This window comes from Scyliorhinus torazame, chromosome 3, assembly GCF_047496885.1.
Source record: "Scyliorhinus torazame isolate Kashiwa2021f chromosome 3, sScyTor2.1, whole genome shotgun sequence".
NCBI classification, from domain to species: domain Eukaryota; kingdom Metazoa; phylum Chordata; class Chondrichthyes; order Carcharhiniformes; family Scyliorhinidae; genus Scyliorhinus; species Scyliorhinus torazame.
The window spans coordinates 84,796,283-84,817,309 of NC_092709.1; the positions used below are offsets into that span (position 1 = coordinate 84,796,283).

At 45.9% G+C, this 21,027-nt stretch overlaps 1 protein-coding gene across 1 annotated transcript in view; it reads left to right on the forward strand.

Moving 5' to 3' along the window:
* LOC140409386 (protein FAM200A-like) overlaps positions 1-17,519 on the forward strand; it is a 28,266-nt gene extending 10,747 nt beyond the window's left edge. The window contains 3 exon segments of the mRNA XM_072497835.1: positions 16,046-16,496; positions 16,499-17,109; positions 17,112-17,519. Coding sequence (XP_072353936.1) covers positions 16,046-16,496; positions 16,499-17,109; positions 17,112-17,519 — 1,470 coding nt within the window.
* The last annotated feature ends 3,508 nt before the right edge of the window (positions 17,520-21,027 follow it).

Here is a 21,027-nt window from a genome sequence, read left to right on the forward strand (position 1 = left end):
GTCATCATGTTGGGATGGTGTTGGTTACAGACATATCTGTTAAATAAATCATTTTAATCTTTTGTATGTTAACAGAAAATCTTTATTAACTGCTTGTTATATACTGTAAAAGGTAGAAGCAAGGTGTTATCTCCATGTCTAAGTCATAACACATCTCTGTTCAACACCAACCCAGCCCTCTGTCAGGGGTGTGCTTTCTTACATTACTGTATGGATGGTACTGCACTGAGTCCCACCTTTACCCTGTATGTGCCAGACTCTTATACCACATAGCTCGTCCTAAACCTTTACAAAACTCTGGTTATGCCTCAGCTGTAGTACTATTTATTGTTTGGCGGTGGAGTCGTGGTATTGTCACTGAACTAGTAATCCAGAGATCCACAGTAATGCTCTGGGGAATTCCACCTTTTCAGATGGTGAGATTTGAATTCAACAGAAATATGGAATTAAAAGTCGAATGGTGGCCATGGAGCCATTGTCGATTGTCATTAAAAAAACCATCTGGTTCACTAATGTCCTTTAGGGAAGGAAATGTGCCAAACCTGGTCTGGCCAATATTTGATTCCAGATCCATAGCAATGTGGTTGACTCTTAAATTCTCTCTGAAATGCCACCCCGTTCAAACAAGGGCAATTAGAGATGGACAATAAATGCTGGCCCAGGAGCAATGCCCACATTCCCTGAACAAATGTCAAGACCTTGGAGAGAATAGGGAGGAGCTTCACCAGGATGATAACATGAATGAGAAGTCAAGTTATGAGGAGAGTTTGAAGAAACAATTGCTCTTAGAATCGTGAAGTGTAAAGAGGTACAATAGAGGCATCCAAAATTTTGAGGAGTCCTCACAGAGCAAGTAAAGAAAAGTTATTTCTCCTGGTAAGTGGATCAGTAACCAAAGGCCATGGGCAGGATTCTCCATCGGCCGATGCCGAAATCAGGAAAGGCGAATGGGCGGAGAATCGATCTTGACATCGAAATCGTGATGCGCGCTGGGTTCACGCCAAATCCAATTCTCCGGCATCGCGACAGCGGATTCTGCACGTACAGTAAATGCCGTTTGCATAGCATTATTGCACACACAATTATCCCAGCCGACAAGATGGTTGTTCTGGAGAGCGCCCATACAGCTGATGGGTCAGCTGGGGCCAGAGAGCACCGAGGGGAGTGGCCTGCGGGGACACCTATACGACCCATGTTCACAGTGGGCTGTCAGCAGTGTGTGCAGCTGTATGGTTGCCTTGCCGGATGCGACAATGGTGTTCCGTGCCCGACCACCCGACCCCACAACCCACCACCTGCCCCCCCCCCCTCCCGCGCTACTCCCATGGCCCTGGCAGAAGCCCCCTGGACAGCAGCGCAACTGTCAGAAAACTATGGCGACTTTGGACACATTCCGTATCCCCTCCCTCTCCCTCAGCAGCCACCATGCCGGTTTCATGATTTTTAAAAGCACAAGTGAACTGCGCCTTCGGGAACTCAGCCCATTGGAGGTGGAGAATCGCGGAGAACCTGGCGAATACCGGGTCAGGCCGCTAATGACATGCAAACAGTGTTTACTGTCCGTGCGTTCCGGACCGCATTGGCGCCGCTGTCGAGGTGGCAGAGAATAGCGATTTGGCGTCAAATTGGCGCCTGCCGCGATTTTACCGTTGGAACCTTTTCTCCACCCAATACCATTTCGCGATTTTGCCGTCAGCTAACAGAGAATCTCGCCCAGGTTCTCTGTTAGTGGGAACTTCCGCTTCGCTGGCAGCGCACCCACGCCTGTGGGGTTTCCCAACGACGTGGGGTGGCCACAATGGGAAACCCCATTGGCTGGCTGCGGGAACGGAGAATCCTGCTGCCGGCGTGGGTGTGCCGCGCCGGAAAACGGGACTGGTGGGATGGAGAATCCCTCCCTTAGTCTCAGCAACAGAGAATCCAGCCGCATAAATTCTAACTAATCAGTAAAGGAACCAGAGGAGAATTGCCGTCACACAGAAAGTCAATGTGATCTGGAACGCACTACCTGCAGGAACAATGGAATCAGATTCTATCGGAACTTTTAAAAAGGCAATTGGACGTATTGTTTGCAGGATTCGGGGAAAAATCTGGGGTGGAGGATTAAATTGGATTGCTCTTTCAAAAAACCAGCCTGGGCATGTTGCTATAGAATTCTATCAGAATTCCGAGCTGTAACCATTGAGTTCCAAAATTATTCATGTCAACACAAAAGAAGGAACTAACATTTACATAACACCTCAAAAAACCCTCAGTATGGATAATTGCATTTCAGAACCTAGGAATTGCATTTGAAGTGAAGCAACTGTTGTTGTGAAGGCTGACGAGAGGCAATGGAACTCGCCGAACAATTTAATAGCAAATGTAGAATACATTTGGAAAGAGGTCAACAAAAAGTTATTAGCTAAAGCAGCAAGGGATGTATTTCAGCACCATAAAGAATTTCTACAAATAAAACGAGCTGTACTTCATGAACTCTCAGTACCAATCAGTGCATGTTCTTCCTTTCAAGCAAATTACATTTTCAGCTCCAAGTCACTAATCTTATCTTGAGCAGTAAATAGTCTCATTACTGAAGATCAGATTAACAACAATCATGTGAACGTTTAATGTTTCCACTCCAGTAGCACAGAATTTTGCAAAGCAGGGCTGCCAATTTGAATGAGTAAATGTTCATTGAAAATTAAACGTGATGAACCACTTGGGATAAGCGTTTAAATCTTTTGTACTAAAAAGGCAAGTTGGGTAGTGGACTGCATTGTGGAGGGAATAGTGCAAATTAAAAGACTTTGGATTATTACCATGTAAAAGGCTGATTGTGCATCTTTGCAGTGCAAGATTTGTGATTATGTTGACGAAGAATACTGAGGTAGTTATTGTCCATGAGAGGCCACATTAGTAAGCAGTGAAGGGGGAGATAGGAGCACGGTGGTAATGCCACTGGAATGGTGATCCAGAGGAGCGGGCTAATGTTCTTGGGACAAGGGGTTCAAATCCCATCATGGCAGCTGGTGGGATTCTAATTCAATTAATAATCTGTAATTGAAAAGCTAGTCTTAGTAATGGTGATCATTGTCGATTGTTGTAAAAACACATCAGACTCACTGAGATACTTTCAGGAAGGTAATCTGCTGCTCTTAATTGGTCTGGCCTACACGCGACTCCACGCCCTCAGTGATTTGGTTGACTCTTCACTGCCCTCTGAAATTCTATGGCAAGCCACTCCGTTCCAAGGCAATTAGGGGTGGACAAAAAATGCTGGCTTTGCCAGTGTCGACGACCACATCCCATGAAAGAATTTTAAAAAGAGGCAATATTCAGGGATTTGTAAGCTAAGTTCTGAAGGAAGGTTTAGAAATTTGGCTTGCTTACTTTGACCGAATTAAAGTTTCACCATTGTGAAGGGCTTTATCAGGCAAATGGTTCACAGTTGTCAGGAGTTTGAATATTAGCGGATGCAAGTTTAATAGAAGAAAGCGAGGAGTGAGAAGGCAAGTCAGGCAAAACCTTTTTATACAAATTGCAATTAGCTTGTTGAATATGTTATCAAGGAAGGCAATGGATGTCATGTGAATGATATAAATTGGTTCAAAATGGAAGTCGATGGGCTGGATAACCCCCCCCCCCCCCCCCCCCCCCCCCGCCGTGCCACATTTCCATTTCACCCCCCCCCCGCCGGGATGCTCCATTATGCCGGCTGTTCAATGGGGTTTCCCATTGTGGGGCAGCCCCACGCCGTCGGGAAATGCCTGGGCTGCCAGCAAAATGGAACATCCCGCCGGCGGAGAATCCAGCCCGATATGTTTCTGAATAAAGGATTGAGATACGTTTAGGAAAGTTGGCTGGTAGAGAGTGAATTCATTCAAAATAGTCTGTAACTTATTGGAGTATATTTTCACCTTCATTGTCTGGCTGGTAATTGGTAGAATCAGTCATAAACTAGCCCATTAAGTTGTAGAATCAACTTGATTTTCATTCCGTTGAGATAAATTGTTTTAAATTGCAGAGATTCATTCAGTCTCTCTAATCCACTTGCCCCTTCTGCTCATCCTAGAGCCAAAATCATGTAATAATATTAATCTCTATTGTCACAAGTAGGCTTACATTAACACTGCAATTAAGTTACTGTGAAAGCCCCTAGTCGCCACACTCCGGCGCCTGTTTGGGTACACTGAGGGAGAATTCAGAATGTCCAATTCACCTAACAGCATGTCTTTCGGGACTTGTGGGAGGAAACCAGAGCACCCAAAGGAAACCCATGAGGAGAACATGCAGACAGTGACTCAAGCCGGAAATCGATCCTGGGTCTCTGGCACAGTGAAGCAACAGTGCTTACCACTGTCTTACCGTGCCGCCCATAAATCAAAGTAAAGATAAATTGGAAGAAATGTCAGACCCATACCCGCCATATGCAATTATTAAATCAACAAACTTGGTCAGAAGATACCAATTTTCCAATTTAGATATTTATAACTGGATGCTCATTCCCTCCATTTCTGCATTTCTTTCTTCAATTCTTTTTCTTTTACTCTTCCATGGGAAATGGATTTCACTGGCAAGGACAGCACCTATACTTCCTCAGGAAACTAAGGAAGTTTGGCATGTCCACATTAACTCTTACCAACATTTACAGATGTACCATAGAATGCATCCTATCTGGCTGCATCACAGCCTGGTATGGCAACTGCTCGGCCCAAGACTGCAAGAAATTTTAGAAGTCGTGAACACCGCCCAGTCCATCACACCAACCTGCCTCCCATCCATTGACTCTATCTACACCTCCCATTGCCTGGGGAAAGCGGGCAGCATAATCAAAGACCCCTCCCATCTTGCTTATTCACTCTTCCAACTTCTTCCATTATGCAGGATACAAAAGTCTGAGAACGCGCACGAACAGACTCAAAAACAGCTTCTTCCCCGCTGTCACCAGACGCCTAAATGACCCTCTTATGGACTGACCTGATTAACACTACATCCCTGTATGCTTCACCCAATGCCGGTGTTATATAGTTACATTGTGGACCTTGTGTTGCCCTATTATGTATTTACTGTTATTTTATTTTATTTTCATGTACTTAATAATCTGTTGAGCTGCTCACAGAAAAATACTTTTCACTGTACCTCGGTACACGTGACAATAAACAAAATCCAATTCAAACGGAATGGCTTGTTATGCCTTTTCAGGCAGCATTAAGAATCAAACACATCGCTGTGGGTCTGGAGCCACATGTAGGCCAGACCAGGTAGCAATAGCAGATTTCCTCCCCGAAAGGACATTCGTGAACCAGGTGGGTTTTTCCAACAGGCAATAATGGTTAGATGGCACCATTACTGGAATTGGCTTTTGGTTCCCAAGTAACTGAATTTTTATTAATTCATGGAATTAAATTGCACCAGTGGCTCTGGTGGGATTTGAACCCATGTCACCAGGGCATTATCATTGTACCACCGTCTTGCCTGCTCCCCTGTTTGCTTGCTGCTTGTGGCTCTTTATGTTTGTCAAAATTTGTCAAGGTCCTCTTTTATACCACGTGCCATTTTAGAAATTATTCTGTAATCAGTGCTGAATAATCAGTTTGTGACAATAGAAAAACTAATTTTGAGCAGTTCAGATAAAGGCTTTTTGACTGAGGTGTGGGGGTCAGTTGCTTAAGGTGGATTCTCCATCAAACTATGGCCAGAAATGGTTTTCCTTCAAAATTATTTCGGCTGCCCCGGGGACCTTTGGATAATAATGCTCTTAGTTCCACTATAGGCCCCTCAATGTCGTACCTTTCAAGCAGCTTTTACTTGCATTGAATGGTGAATAACATGGCCCTGTAGGCAACCCCTGTGCTTAGTCTTCCATTGGGGCAAATCACAGTGATGGTTTAGGCCAGCTCTGGGCCTGTGATCCTGAAGAGGAATGGGAATCCCAAACACATTTCAGTTCATTCTCAGTCATCTGACCATTGGGACTGGAGCGAGAAAGTAGAGCAGCTTTCAAAAACATCTTTCCAACACTGCTAACTTCATATTTATTCTTCATACACTCTAAAGCTGCGCCAGCAGTTCATTCAACATCAACCAATGTCACTTACATAGATTACATAGAACATACAGTGCAGAAGGAGGCCATTCGGCCCATCGAGTCTGCACCGACCCACATTAATCCCTCACTTCCACCTTATCCCCGCAACCCAATAACCCCTCCCAACCCTTATAGATACTACGGGTAATTTAGCATGGTCAATCCACCTAACCTGCACGTCTTTGGACTGTGGGAGGAAACCGGAGCACCCGGAGGAAACCCACGCACACACGGGGAGAACGTGCAAACTCCGCACAGACAGTGACCCAGCGGGGAAACGAACCTGGGGCCCTGGCGCTGTGAAGCCACAGTGCTAATCACTTGTGCTACCGTGCTGCCCACTTAACGGCAAGTTGACAACAATTACCCAGTTTGAGCTGTCATGCCAGAAATTCTACTCCAGTCATTCGCAAACCAGTCAAATACCACTTCCGTCATCTAATAAGGCACCACAGGAACAGCAGCTCATAAATCAACAAAGGTGCTGGACTTGCTATTGCTCTAATTTTTGTGTTTTTGGGTTATATGGTCCATTCAATCACTCAGTCACACCTACCATCAGTAAAAGTGAACATTTACAGTGTTGCAATAAAATGATCACTGTGTCCTTTTGCATCATTTCAGTCAGAACATCATATATAAATACAATTTGAAAGCCACCAGAATTTAGAAAACGTTGTCTTCGTCAGCATCCTTCCAATTGTGAAAGATGAGGGACTTGCAGAAAAAAAGCAATTTCTGACGGGGGTGTCTGTTATATTATTTGGAGTAATATTTGTTACTCATTTGTTTATGCCGAGATGTACTTAACTTTGATGATGATGAATACTCGAAGTCGTCCAGTGATAACAAATAATTTATTGAGTAACTAATCAATTAACTTGTGAGTTTGATTCTTCAATCATAGAATCATAGAATTTACAGTGCAGAAGAAGGCCACTCGGCCCATCAAGTCTGCACCGGCCCTTGGAAAGAGCACCCTACCCAAGCCTACAACTCCACCCTATCCCCATAACCCAGTAACCCCACCCAACACTAATGGCAATTTTGGACACTGAGGGCAATTTAGCATGGCCAATCCACCTAACCTGCACATCTTTGGACTGTGGGAGGAAACCGGAGCACCCAGAGGAAACCCACGCACACACGGGGAGAACGTGCAGACTACGCACAGACAGTGACCCAAGCTGGGAATCGAACCTGAGACCCTGGAGCTGTGAAACAATTGTGCTAACCACTATGCTACCGTGCTGCCCTACTTTTACTAGTAGTCAAATTAAACAAGATAGAATTAGATTAACTATGAATAATATATTTTACAGTCTGAGCTAACTATACACTTCTGTTCTCTAGCCACAACACACCCGAAGAGAGCGGGAAAACAGATTGAGTTTGTATTAATACCCCCTGTTAGCGTTGCCCCCTAGTGATCTTCTGATTGTACTGACTACACATTAACCCTTCATTATATACATACAGAGATCACTACAGTGTCTTCCTATGGTGGAACATGCCCATGGTAGACAAGGCCAGTCCTTGAGATATACAGTTCGCAAGTGCCGCAGAGTAAAACCCACACCTAAATACTGAAGTATCTCTGGATTCCTCTGTCACAATGCTAAAGCCCTCTAATAGGTTGCCGTTACAGCACTAGCTCCCCCCAACAGCCCCTCAGCACAGCAGTAAATTCTTTCACTAAACTCCCTCACCTCAGTACTAGATCCACCAATAATTCCTCAATGAACTTTGTAGCTCCAAATACCACCGAAGGACTCCCACCTCACCGCAGCACTAAATCCCCCAAATAAAGCCCACTACAGCACTGATAACCACCCAACAACCCCTCACAGTCACCACAGCAATCAATGCTCCCCAAAAAAGAACCCTTACCACAGCACTAAACCTCCCAAAGATAATTCCTTACCACAGCAAAATTCTTCCAATATTAATTAAAATATCGCTCCAATATTTATTAATGGCCCTTCACTATGAGACTAGGTGGGCAGTCAGTTTTCCAGAAGAAGTGGAGGGTAATCTCCCAATTAAATTCTTTGAGAACTGACTGCCATATTTTCTGAAACTGGACATGAAAGCTGGGCATATTAAGTTAGAAAGGGCACATTGTACCTGTCCTTAAGGCCAAAGGACATTCAGCATCCCCGGCCTGGAATCATTCATTTTCATAACTTCAGAGATCGCCAAAGAAATTTGGAAGGATCAAGGTGTAATAGAGCCTTACTCTATGAGGGATCAAAGGTCTTTTTCTTCCAAGAATTTTCGGCAGTGACAGAAGTTCAGATGTTCCGAGGCTTTGATGAAGCTAGAAACAACTCAATGGTGTTGGAGTGAATTATACACTGCTTCATCCTGCTACACTAAGGGTGGTGTCCAACAACACTGCAAAGGCATTCGACTATCAAGCTGAGGCCTTTGCTTTTGTGAATTCTATGGAAGGCAATAATCGAAAGTAACAATCTGCAGTTCACTGAAAAGTCTGGACTCTTTTCCTTGTTATTTCCTGCCTGATCATATGTTGTTATTTATCATGTTATCAGGGTTGTGTTGGTATTTAAGTACAACAATGAATGTTTTTTTCTTAAGAAAATCAGGGCCTTCCATTTGGTTTGAATGCAAAATACCCTTCAGCATGCTCCTTCTAGTTAAGGGGTGTGCTGTGTAGGCAATATGGTGCCAGGACTGTGTGATAGATATCGGTCTTTTCTTCTTATATGTACATTTATGATAATAGTATATGCTTTATGGTGTCCTTGCTTTAACCATGATAAATATGGGGCGTGTTTCTCAGTTTGGGAGACCACGGACTGGATTCTCTGACCCCCGATGCCAAAATCGCATTCGGCGACGGGGCGGAGAATCCCCGATGACGGCAAAATTGGGGGCGGCACCGCTTTCACGATGCTCCACTTCCTGAAAAGTGGCGTACTCTAGGAGTATGCCGCACGCCGAATCCACGGTCTCAGGCCATTGCCTGAGGCCCGCCCTGCGATGCTCCGTCCCCGACCGGCCGAGTTCCCGATGTCACATGACTCTCATGGTCTCACCCGTCGTGAAATCAGCGTGGCGGCTGCGGACTCAGTCCAGCGCCACCACAATCGGGGGAGGGCTGACCCGCGGGCAGCAGGGGCTTCATTCGGGGCTAGGGGCAATGTGGTGGGGCGCTCCGGGCCGCGCGAATGGCCGAAGGGGGGGGACTATCTTTGTGTTCCGGGTCCGCAGGTTGCGTTCGCCATGAAGCACGCTGCTGCCGCTGCAGGCCTGCCGCCGTGCGCATGCGCAGCCATGGACCTGGCAATTCACCGGACCGTATCGGCAGCTAGAGCTGGGTGCTCTACACTGCCTGGCTGCTAGCCCCCCCTTCCAGAGCTGCAAATCAGTGGCCATTTTGCACCAGTTTTCCTGGCGTATAACACCACCATTTTCACGCCGGAGTGGGCACTTAATCTCCCAAACGGAGAATTCCGCCCCATGGATGCCCAACTCGGGGCCGGCGGCAGTTTGACGCCGGTCAGCCATGCTCTGCCCCCATCAAAATGGCATCATCGCGTCGCGCGCCGCGTGCCGTTGCTGTTGCAACAGTGTCGGCACATTATTGGAAGGCACTCCTTCGATGCTCCACCCCCGATGGGCCGTGTTCCTGACCGCGCAGGACACGTGTGGTCTCAGCGGTCGGGAACCTGGCATGGCAGCTGCGAACGGTGTGCAGTGCCGCCACACTCGGCTGGGATCCGTGCCGCTGGTCGGGGGTGCATCTGCGAGGGGTGGCGGGACTGGTGGGGGGTAGGCATGGGCTGGCCTTTCAGGTCGCAAGAGGCAGGTCGGGTCCACGCACGGCCGTGCCATGTTGTACGGCGAGGCCGCTTCAGGTCCCGGAATCGGTGAGGGTTTGGCCCCGATTTTGGCATCATAAAATGCCCGTGAATTCTCCATTCGAGCCGGCACTTAGCCGCTGAAGCAGAACCAAGCCCCATGTTCTCCCACCGGAGCTGAATCGCACCTGATTTGCGTTCATGCTGGGAGCTCAATAGGAGGCAAATGGGTCTTAATGAATAATTTGCATCCTCCCACTAACAGGGGATCGGGTTTCCCACCCCACGCCAGCGGAAGGATGCAAATTATTCATTAAGACCCATTTACATCCTATTATGGGCTGGGAAACATATACTCGATCCCGCACCAGCGGGGGACCAAAGCATTGGATTTTTGCCTGACCTTGGATTCTCCGCCACCCGCTGCTGGTACAGAGTTCCCGCTGCAGCAGAGAATCCAGCCTTTGATTAGCGCCATTGCTGGGAGATGAGTGAGTGGTTTAAGTCCTAATGGGTGGGGTCAGAGTGCAGGAAGGGCATTTGGTACTCTTCATTGTGGCATATCTTACCTCCTCCTTTTTGAAGGGGATAACTCCTGGGTGTAATGATAGAAAGGGCCTCACATGCGGTGAAGAATACCACAATTTTTTGTTTCTATCTAAAGGCCCAACATTTACTTTCACTATTCTCTTCCTCTTTATACACTGAGAGAAGCTTTTGGCATCAGTATTTATGTTTTCTGCTAATTTCCTATCATTGTTCATCCTAGCTCTTCTGATTTTATGTTTAGTAGCCTTTTGCTGAAACTCTAAGTTTTCCCAATGCTCCAGCTTACCACTAGCTTTTGCAGTATAGTATGCCCTAGTTTTTGCCTTTATGTCTTCCTTGACTTCCTTGTTTAGCCATGAAACATTTTTCTCCCTTTTACAATTCCTCTTCCACTCAGGGATTTACTTCAATTGAGAGGTATTTAATTTCTCCCTGAACATCTGCCATTGTTCCTCATCTGTCATCCCCTCAACTATTTGTGCCCAGCCTACTTGGGCCAACTCTTTCCTCGGGCCTGTGCTAAAGCTCTAACATGGCACTTCGTCTTCAGTCGCTCAATCTGAATTTGAAATACTACCATGCTGTGATCACTCCTTCCAAGAGGATCCTTAACAGCAAGACTATTTATCAACCCTTTTTCATTACATAATAGAATGAGATCCCGGAGAATCCCACCCATTGTGCGTGGCCCTGTGTTGAAAAGGTGTACTTAAAGAGCTGTAATCCTTCCTGGGAATGGTAAATTATTATGGCAGGTTCATTCCAAATCGGGCTACAATGTTGGCACCACTTCACCAGTTAGTAAGGAAACAACAACATTGGCAGTTGAAGGAGCTGCAAAAGGAATTTTGTTGCTTATTAAAACAAGCTCTGCAATCTTTGAACCTCTTAGTTCATTTCAACCCGGGGAAGCCAATTGTTCCCACAGGTGATGCCTCGCTATATGTGAATGGGCCGTTCTATCCCATATGATGGAGGACGGATCAGAACAGTCAATTGCCTTGCCTCAAGGACCGTCTCTGAAGCAGCGTGAAATTATGCTCAAGTTGAAAAGAAGGGACCGGCCGTCATCTATGGTGTTTAAAAGTTCCACCAATACATTTATAGATGGTGAACCATAAGTCGCTATTGGGTCTTTTAACAGAAGCCAAGTTAATACCCTCAATTGCCGCCACTAGAGTGCAACATTGGGCCTTGCTGCTAGCGGCTTGCAATTACACCTTCCAACACAGACTTGGCACCCAAATCTTCAATGCGGACATATTGAGTCGGCAACCCTTACCAAAGCAAGTGGTGCTACCACCAGTCCCCAAAAAGATCATCTTGGCGCTGAGTTTCTTGGATACTTTGCTGGTGTTGTCCGGACACATATGAAATGGCGGGACAGTGATTAGAACTGCGGCTTTACAGCGCCAGGGACCCCTGTTCAATTCTGGCCTTGGGTGACTGTCTATGTGGAGTTTGCACATCCTCCCCGTGTCTACATGACTTTCCTCCAGGTGCTACGGTTTCCTCCCACAGTCCAAAGATGTGCAGGTTACGTCGATTGGCTATCCTAAATTGTCCTTTAGTGTCCAAAGACATTCAGGTTTGGTGGGGTTCGGAGGATATGGCGGGGGGGGGGGAGAGCCTAGGCAGGGTGCTCTTTCAGAGGGTCTGTGTAGACTCGATAGGCCGAATGGCCGCCTTCTGCACTGTAGCAATTCTATGGTTCTATGGAAATTGGTCTCAGTGCGATCGGGAATTTTCCAAAGTGAAATGAATGATACAAAAAGGTTGGCACCATGAGAAATCTGAACATTTGAGGTCCTACTCAGCTGAACTAACCTGCAAGTATGGAGTAATACTTTGGGGCTCTCAAGTAGTCACTCCATCTCCCGTGAGGGAACACCTCATCCTACAGGAATTACTTATCTGGGCAAAACACAGATGATGCTGGCTCACAGCTCTATATAGTGGTCAGGAATCAACAAAACTATTGAGGAAATGGTATGGCAATGCATTCCTTTTATATTCAACAATCGTTACCTCCTTCAGCCAACCTTCAGCCCTGTGAGTGAAAGGGTCACCCATTGACCAGAATGTATCTCGACTATGCAGGATGTTTCTTGTCTTGCTATACCTTCATTCCAAATGGCTATCCATACAAGAGATGGGGTTTACGACTTTGGCCGCTGCTGTGGATGCCTTAGTCCCTATTCACAGGCTATTAGAAGCCATTGTGTCCGATAATGGTACCCATTTACTGGGGCTGATGTCTAACACTTTGTTTAGTCAAACGGAATCTGGCATACCAAGATGGCCCCATATCACCCTGCACCCAACGGATTGGCGGAAAGCACCATACAGAGTTTTAAGAATGCCACAAGGAAGCAATCAGACCGGCCCTTGCACCATTGACCGGCCAACTTCCTGTTGTCCTACCACATGACCCTCCACGTTACCACAGGGGTCACGCGAGCTGAGTTGCTTAGAACATGTTTGGACTTGATATTTCCAAATTTGGCGGGGAGGGTGGAGGCATGTCAGGCCTCCCAGGAAAATCAACATCTTTCACAGATCATTCCAGTTCAGAATTTCGCCTTGGGCCTACTCTGGTTCGCCGTTGGATCGTATGCCCATCGGGACCTGTATCACATGTGTCAATGTCAATGGTAGGAGCATGTTGACCATGTGAGGAGTTTGGGAGTAGTAATACCTATTCAAGATCAGATGGGTCCAACTAGTGCCACCGGTGCTTCTGTGACCGTTCCAGAGCGGAGGGAACCAGTAATCTCTGAGTCAGCCATGCCAGCAGTCCAGTAGGAGCTGGTGAGACAAACAGCCCTACAGACGAGGTGGAGTAACCTGAACCATCACCTCCTGCAGACAACAAGACTACCTCGGAGACGGTGGTGCTGGCTGCAGGGGCTAAGTAGGTCTGCGAGGACTCGTAGGTCCACTGGCAGACTAACTATTTTGCCTTACGCCTCTTGATCTTGTAGATAGCACTTGTATATATCTTACTTATAAAATGTAATGAGGCACTTAAGGGGGGAGGGATGTGGTCACATGTCCACTTTAAGCGGGCGGGCTTTGTGGTCTATGTGACTGGCTCGGGACCAATTGCACGGAAGGGCGTGAACTCCGGCCAATAGAGAGAAAGCACAAAGCCCTGGGACAAGGGGCCGAGGCAGTCTGGACCCTGGAGCTGGTGAGTTAAGACCTATCCAACAAAGCTCTGTGCCTGTATATAGTTGCCTTTGCCTACTGTTAATAAACCACCTTTAGCTACTGGAAGTCTCTCGTGTATTGTCTCAAGCCACTACATGCTCTCCATATTTCATTTTAAGAGTGTTGGATGATCTGGTCAGAAAGCTTGGCTGTGTTGCTGGAGAGAATCATGCTGGTTTTCAGTCAGAACCTGACGCTTTGCAATTTTGTTTGGAAAGTTCCACCCCAAGTATTTGTTTAGACTAAGCAAGGTAGTTTAAAGGGGAGGTTCCTGTGATGACAACAGTGCAAACAATTTTTTTGATGCGTGGAAGTAGCTGGTTTTCGATGGCTCCCCCAAATAATTGAACACTTGCTTTTCGAAGAACCTTACTCCTCCATTGCCCATGCAATTAGTTGGAGTGTGCTCTGCACAGGCTCTAAATAGCTCACATTTAAAATGGCAAGCTTGATCCTATTTGTGTCACAGGATCCCAATTTCCATTATTCATATCAGTGGTAAGCACCTTTCAAAATGGAGTTGGTCTTTTCACTATTGTTAGCAGAGTGATTTGGTTTATAGTCCCATTTTTGAGATTATTGAAGTCCTGTACCATCTCAAAACTCCAACAGGGGCATTCAGAATCCATGCCAATGAGGATGAGGACAAACCTGAGGCATTTTAATCAGATGAAGTTTGTGGAAAGTTGATGTGGGAGTCCAGATACAATTCAGTTAGAAAAGTGAAGTTTTAATTTAATAGATGCATGGAATATATTGTTTTATTTTTCATTCTTGCTTCGAATATGCATGTCATGGGCAGGTCTTTAGTATGGAACATCATGTGTTAGAGTGGCAGACTCTCTTTCTCAGAAGGACTTGAGCGAACCAGTTGCATTTACATGGCCATCTGAAGGCTTCACTAATTATTTTTCTGGTGAGCAGATTAGCAGTCTACCATATTACCAATTTAACTCATGACCTCTGCTTCCCAGTCCAGTATCAATATCTTTGACATTCTTTTTTTTTAAGAGTACCCAATTAATTATTTCCAATTAAGGGCAATTTAGTGTGGCCGGTCCACTTATCCTGCACATCATTGGGTTGTGGGGGCGAAACCCACGCAAACACGGGGAGAATGTGCAAATTTCACACTGACAGTGACCCAGGGCCATGATCGAACCTGGGACCACAGGGCAGCACGGTGGCGCAGTAGAAAGCACTGCTGCCAACGGCGCTTGAGGAACTGGGTTCGAATCCTGGCCCTGGGTCACTGTCCGTGCGGAGTTTGCACATTCTCCCTGTGTCTGCATGGGTTTCACCCCCACAATCCAAAAGATGTGCAGGTTTGGTGGATTGGCCATGCTAAATTGCCCCTTAATTGGGAAAAAAATAATAATTGTGTACTCTGAATTTTAAAAGAAAGAAGAAAAAAAAAGAACCTGGGACCACGGTGCCGTGAGGCAGAAGTGCTAACCACTGCACCACCGTGCTGCCCACCTTTATCATTCTTTCGGATGTGGCATCATGGTAAGACAATTAATAATTGCCATTTATTTATTATTATTATGGTGTGACCACAGATTAACCCAAATCTTCCTGTGTGCTTCATCACGGGAAGAATTGCAAACTGAGTGTAGAGTCATAGAGGTTTACAGCATGGAAACAGGCCCTTCGGCCCAACTTCTCCATGCCTCCCAGTTTTTACCACTAAGCTAGTCCCAATTCCCTGCATTTGGCCCATATCCCTCTTTACCCATCTGACCCATATAACTGTCGAAATACATTTTAAAAGACAAAATTATACCTGCCTCTACTACTGCCTCTGGCAGCTCGTTCCAGACACTCATCACCTTCTGTGAAAAAATTGCTTCTCTGGACCGTTTTGTATCTCTCCCCTATCACCTTAAACCTATGCCCTATGGTTTTAGACTCCCCAGCCTTGGGAAAAGATGTTGACTATTTACCTTATCTATGCCAGGCATTTTCAAAGTGGGGGTCACGACCCGCAGGTGTCGGAAGGGTCACAGAGCCGTCCATCGCGGCATTCCCAATCGCGTGAATTCACGTGCGACAGCCGCAGCAGCCGGCTTTTAACAATGCCGGCTGCGAGCGGCATTGAAAATGATGGCTGTGATGATAAAAAAATGCGGGCGCACTGCGCATGCGTGCCAGCTCATCGGTGCGCATGCACAGAACCAAGCGAGAAGCACCGCCTCCTCCTGATGTCGGCATGCTGACGCAGGAGAAGATATTTTTTAAATTCATTGCAATCTTCCCGCCTGCAGCGAGGCAAAGAGCAGGTCACGCGCCCTGAACGCTGACGTCCCGTGCTTTGGGCACGATTGCGATTCCTCCATATTGTCAGCAGCAAACAAGTAAAATTTAAAATGGATTGTTTTGTTAGAAGGAAGCGAGGGCTGCAGCATTAGATATAGTTCGTATGGTCATAGATGAGAGGTTCGTTGAAAAAGTGAAATGCATCCCACTTAGTGATAGCACAGTGGCTCGTCCAATTTGTGATATTGCTGAGAATTTAGAAGCCCAGCTTGTTACTCATTTAAAATCAGCGCAGGAGTTCTCAATACAACTGGATGAAAGTACAGATATTTCAGGTTGTGCAACCTTACTAGTTTACATTAGGTATGTTTGGCACAATGAATTTGTTGAAGATTTGCTGTACTACCTGACTTTACCAACCCACACGACTGGTGCAGAGATTTTTGAAGTGTTGAATAGTTTTGTGGTTGGAACGTGCGGGCTCGATTGGGTTCGTTGCAGAGGAATTAGACGTGATGGAGCAGCCAACATGACTGGGAAAAACAGCGGAGTTATAGTAAGGATTAAGGAGCAGCTAGTTAGGACATTGTTTGGAATCATTGTTTTATTTACTGTGAGGCACTGGCATCGAAAGGAATTCCATCCGATCTTCAAATGGTGTTGAAAGGAATTGTAAAAGTTGTGAATTTCATTAAACGCAGCCCCCTCAATACCAGACTTTTTGACACTCTGTGTTCTGATATGGGGGCTGAGCATACACATTTATTGTTCCACACAGAAGTATGTTGGCTGTCAAGTGGTCAGGTGCTACTCAGAATTTACAAACTGAGGTATGTAATCCATGCTTTCCTCCTCAAGAAATTGTCCTCTCTGGTTGATTCATGTGCTGATGAAACTTGGATGCTAACTATGTCTTACCTTGCATACACCTTTTCAATTGTAAATGAACTGAACCTCAAAGTGCATGGGAAGGATGATGATTTCTTTTGGCACTCTGAAGAAATCGAAGCTTTCCAAAATACATTGAAAGCTTGGCAATTGCGAGTACAAAGCCAAAATTACCACATGTTTCCCATACTGCTTCAACACATCGAAGAAAACAGCAGTAGTAAGGAAACTGTAAATGGACTGGCAAGCCTTGTTCAGTAGCATCTGGCTGCGCTGATCAACAATTTTTGTCTCTATTTTCGATTTCGGAGAAGTTTACGATTTTGAGAGAGAAGAGGTGGATGAAAAATACCTTTGAGTTTGAGACACCAGAATCAGTTCTTAACTTGCAGCTGACTCCAAATGAAGAAACTGAGTTTCTGCGCCTCAACTGTGACAGCATATTAAAAACACGGCACAAGTCAATGAGGCTGTCAGCATTCTGGAGTAGCATCTCTGAGGAGTATCTGGAGCTGAGTAAAACAAGAATTTTGTTGCTTTTGTCTTTCACAATGACCTGCATGTGCGAGCTTAGATTTTCCATCCTCACAAAGGTGAAGACAGCACAAAGGAGCCGGCTGAATCCTGCATATGATATGCGTATAGCCCTCTCTTCCTGTGAACCTGATTGGAGTGGGATCGTGAGGACCAAGCAAGCCCAGCTCTCGCATTAAAGGTAAGAGGTGGGTCACAAATGTTGGCCGGCGTGGGCCGCGAAGGTCGGCCGACGTGGGCCGCGAAGGTCGGCCGGCGTGGGTCCCGAAGGTTGGACAGTTGGTAAAAATAGGTCCCCGGGTAAAATGTTTGAAAAACACTGATGTATACCCCTCATTATTTTATAGACCTCTATATGATCACCCCTAAGCCTGCTACGCTCCAGGGAAAAAAATCCCAGTCTATCCAGCCTCTCCTTATAACTCAAGTCCCAGTAGCATCCTAGTAACAGGAAATCCCAATGAATTCCGGCCAGGATGTAGCTGAGTAATTTTCTATATTGTTAGGTAAGTGCCAGCGTTATACCTGTACTGGAACAGCTTTGTTAGAGGTGCAGTTAGCTCAGAAGCACAGTTCTTTGGTAGAAGTTATTAAAGATTTAAAGTAATTGACAAAAGAAGTAAATGAGAAAAAAAAAATTCACACAGTGAGCAGTTATGGTCTGGAATGCACTCCCTGAGAGTATGGTGGAGGCAGGTTCAATCAGGGCATTCAAAAGGCAATTAGACTGTAACAATTTAGTGATTTTGTGAAAAAAGAGAAAAGGGAATTTGGGAGTAAACTAGCAAGGAATATAAAAACATTCTTAAAGCTTCTGTTGGTATGTGAAAAGGAAGCAATTAGTGAAAGTACAAGTGGGTTCCTTGGAGGCCGTGATAGGAGAAACTAGAACTGAGGATAAGAAAATGGCAGAGACATTAAATGAATCATTTGTATCTGTAATCGCAGTAGAAGACTCAAAAAGCTTTCCTGGAATAGTGGGGAATCAAGCGTCTGTGAAAATGAGGAGCTCAGGGATATTATTAATAGTAAAGAAATGATACTGTAGAAATTAATGGGGCTTAAAATCAACATATCTCCTGGATCTAATGGCCTGCGTCCTAGAAGAGGTAGCTGAAGTGAAAGTGAATGCATTGGTTTTGATCTTCTAGGACTCCCTGAATTTTCAAACAGTCCCCATGGATTGGAAGGTAGCAAATGTTACACCAGTATTCAAGAAAGGAGCGAGTGATAAAACAGAGAACTCTGGACTTATTAGCCTGGCATCAGTGGGAGGGGAAATAATGAAATATATTGTGAAGGACATGGCAACAGAGAACTTAGTGAATCATAATATGATGATGCAGAGTCAACATGGATTTATGAAAGGGGAATTGTGTTCGACAAATCTTGAAGTTAGATAAGGGAGAACCAGTCGATGTAGTGTATTTGGATTTTCAAAAGGCATTTGAGATAGGAAGACACAAGATATTCTTACACCAAATTAAGTCTCCTGGATTGGGGTAACATATTAGCATGGATTGAGGATTAATTAAAAGAGAAAACAGAGGAGAGAGACTTTTAAGGATGGCGAGCGATCGGCATTCTCCAGCCTTGCTGATTCTCCGAAGCCCACTGCTTCAACTTAGAGCATTGATTGGTAGTGGGAAGGACATACATCCCCCCATGGAAGGAGGTCCTGTCCATGATTGCTGCCCAATCTGTCCAGGCACAGTGCTGCAGTGACCAGAAGAGGTAATGCTGTGCTCTGCCTGGAACCAAGTCCTTGGACCATCCTCAAGGAAAGTCCTGGGAGTCCGGGGGCAGGAAGGTGGGGGTTGCCCTGGGGTTTGGAAGGGGACAATCGTGATTTTATGCAGGCAGGCCAGGAGGGGAGGGAGGGAGGGCTGGAGATACATAGTCCTGGAGGGACGGGCCCCTCAAATCTGAAGGTACCTCTTAAGGGCCTTAATAGGTGAACGGGTGGGTTTCCTGCCTGGGGCCCTGCCGCCCAACTGTGAAATTGCCTGGGTAGGGCCAGGTGGGATCGAGCAGGGAATCCTGTCCATACAATTGTATCCTGCCGCACCCCTCTCCTCCCCCACCCTCCTCCCTCCCTCAAGAGCAATATAAACAGATCATTTTCAGGTTGGCAGGCTGTAACTAGCAGGGTCCTGCAAGGATCAGTCCGTGGACCTCAGCTATTTAGTCTACATTAATGACTTAGATGAGGGGATTGAGTCGAATGTTTCCAAGATTTCTGACATTATAAATTTAGATGGGAAAGTAAGCTGTGGCAAGGATGTGAAGAGGCTGCAAAGAGATGTAGAGATGTAAACAGGTCGGCAAGAACATGGGGATGGAACATTATAGATAGATAGATAGAACAATACAGCGCAGTACAGGCCCTTCGGCCCACGATGTTGCACCGAAACAAAAGCCATCTAACCTACACTATACCATTATCATCCATATGTTTATCCAATAAACTTTTAAATGCCCTCAATGTTGGCGAGTTCACTACTGTAGCAGGTAGGGCATTCCACGGCCTCATTACTCTTTGCGTAAAGAACCTACCGCTGACCTCTGTCCTATATCTATTACCCATCAGTTTAAAGTTATGTCCCCTCGTGCCAGCCATTTCCATCCGCGGGAGAAGGCTCTCACTGTCCACCCTATCCAACCCCCTAATCATTTTGTATGCCTCTATTAAGTCTCCTCTTAACCTTCTTCTCTCCAACGAAAACAACCTCGAGTCCATCAGCCTTTCCTCATAAGATTTTCCCTCCATACCAGGCAACATCCTGGTAAATCTCCTCTGCACCCGCTCCAAAGCCTCCACGTCCTTCCTATAATGCGGTGACCAGAACTGTACGCAATACTCCAAATGTGGCCGTACCAGAGTTCTGTACAGCTGCAACATGACCTCCTGACTCCGGAACTCAATCCCTCTACCAATAAAGGCCAACACTCCATAGGTCTTCTTCACCACCCTATCAACCTGGGTGGCAACTTTCAGGGATCTATGTACATGGACACCTAGATCCCTCTGCTCATCCACACTTTCAAGAACTTTTCCATTAGCCAAATATTCCACATTCCTGTTATTCCTTCCAAAGTGAATCACCTCACACTTCTCTACATTAAACTCCATTTGCCACCTCTCAGCCCAGCTCTGCAGCTTATCTATATCCCTCTGTAACCTGCTACTTCCTTCCACACTATCGACAACACCACCGACTTTAGTATCGTCTGCAAATTTACTCACCCACCCTTCTGCGCCTTCCTCTAGGTCATTGATAAAAATGACAAACAGCAACGGCCCCAGAACAGATCCTTGTGGTACTCCACTTGTGACTGAACTCCATTCTGAACATTTCCCATCAACCACCACCCTCTGTCTTCTTTCAGCTAGCCAATTTCTGATCCACATCTCTAAATCACCCTCAATCCCCAGCCTCTGTATTTTCTGCAATAGCCTACCGTGGGGAACCTTATCAAACGCTTTGCTGAAATCCATATACACCACATCAACTGCTCTACCCTCATCTACTTGTTCAGTCACCTTCTCAAAGAACTCGATAAGGTTTGTGAGGCAAGACCTACCCTTCACAAAGCCATGCTGACTATCCCTGATCATATTATTCCTATCTAGATGATTATAAATCTTGTCTCTTATAATCCCCTCCAAGACTTTACCCACTACAG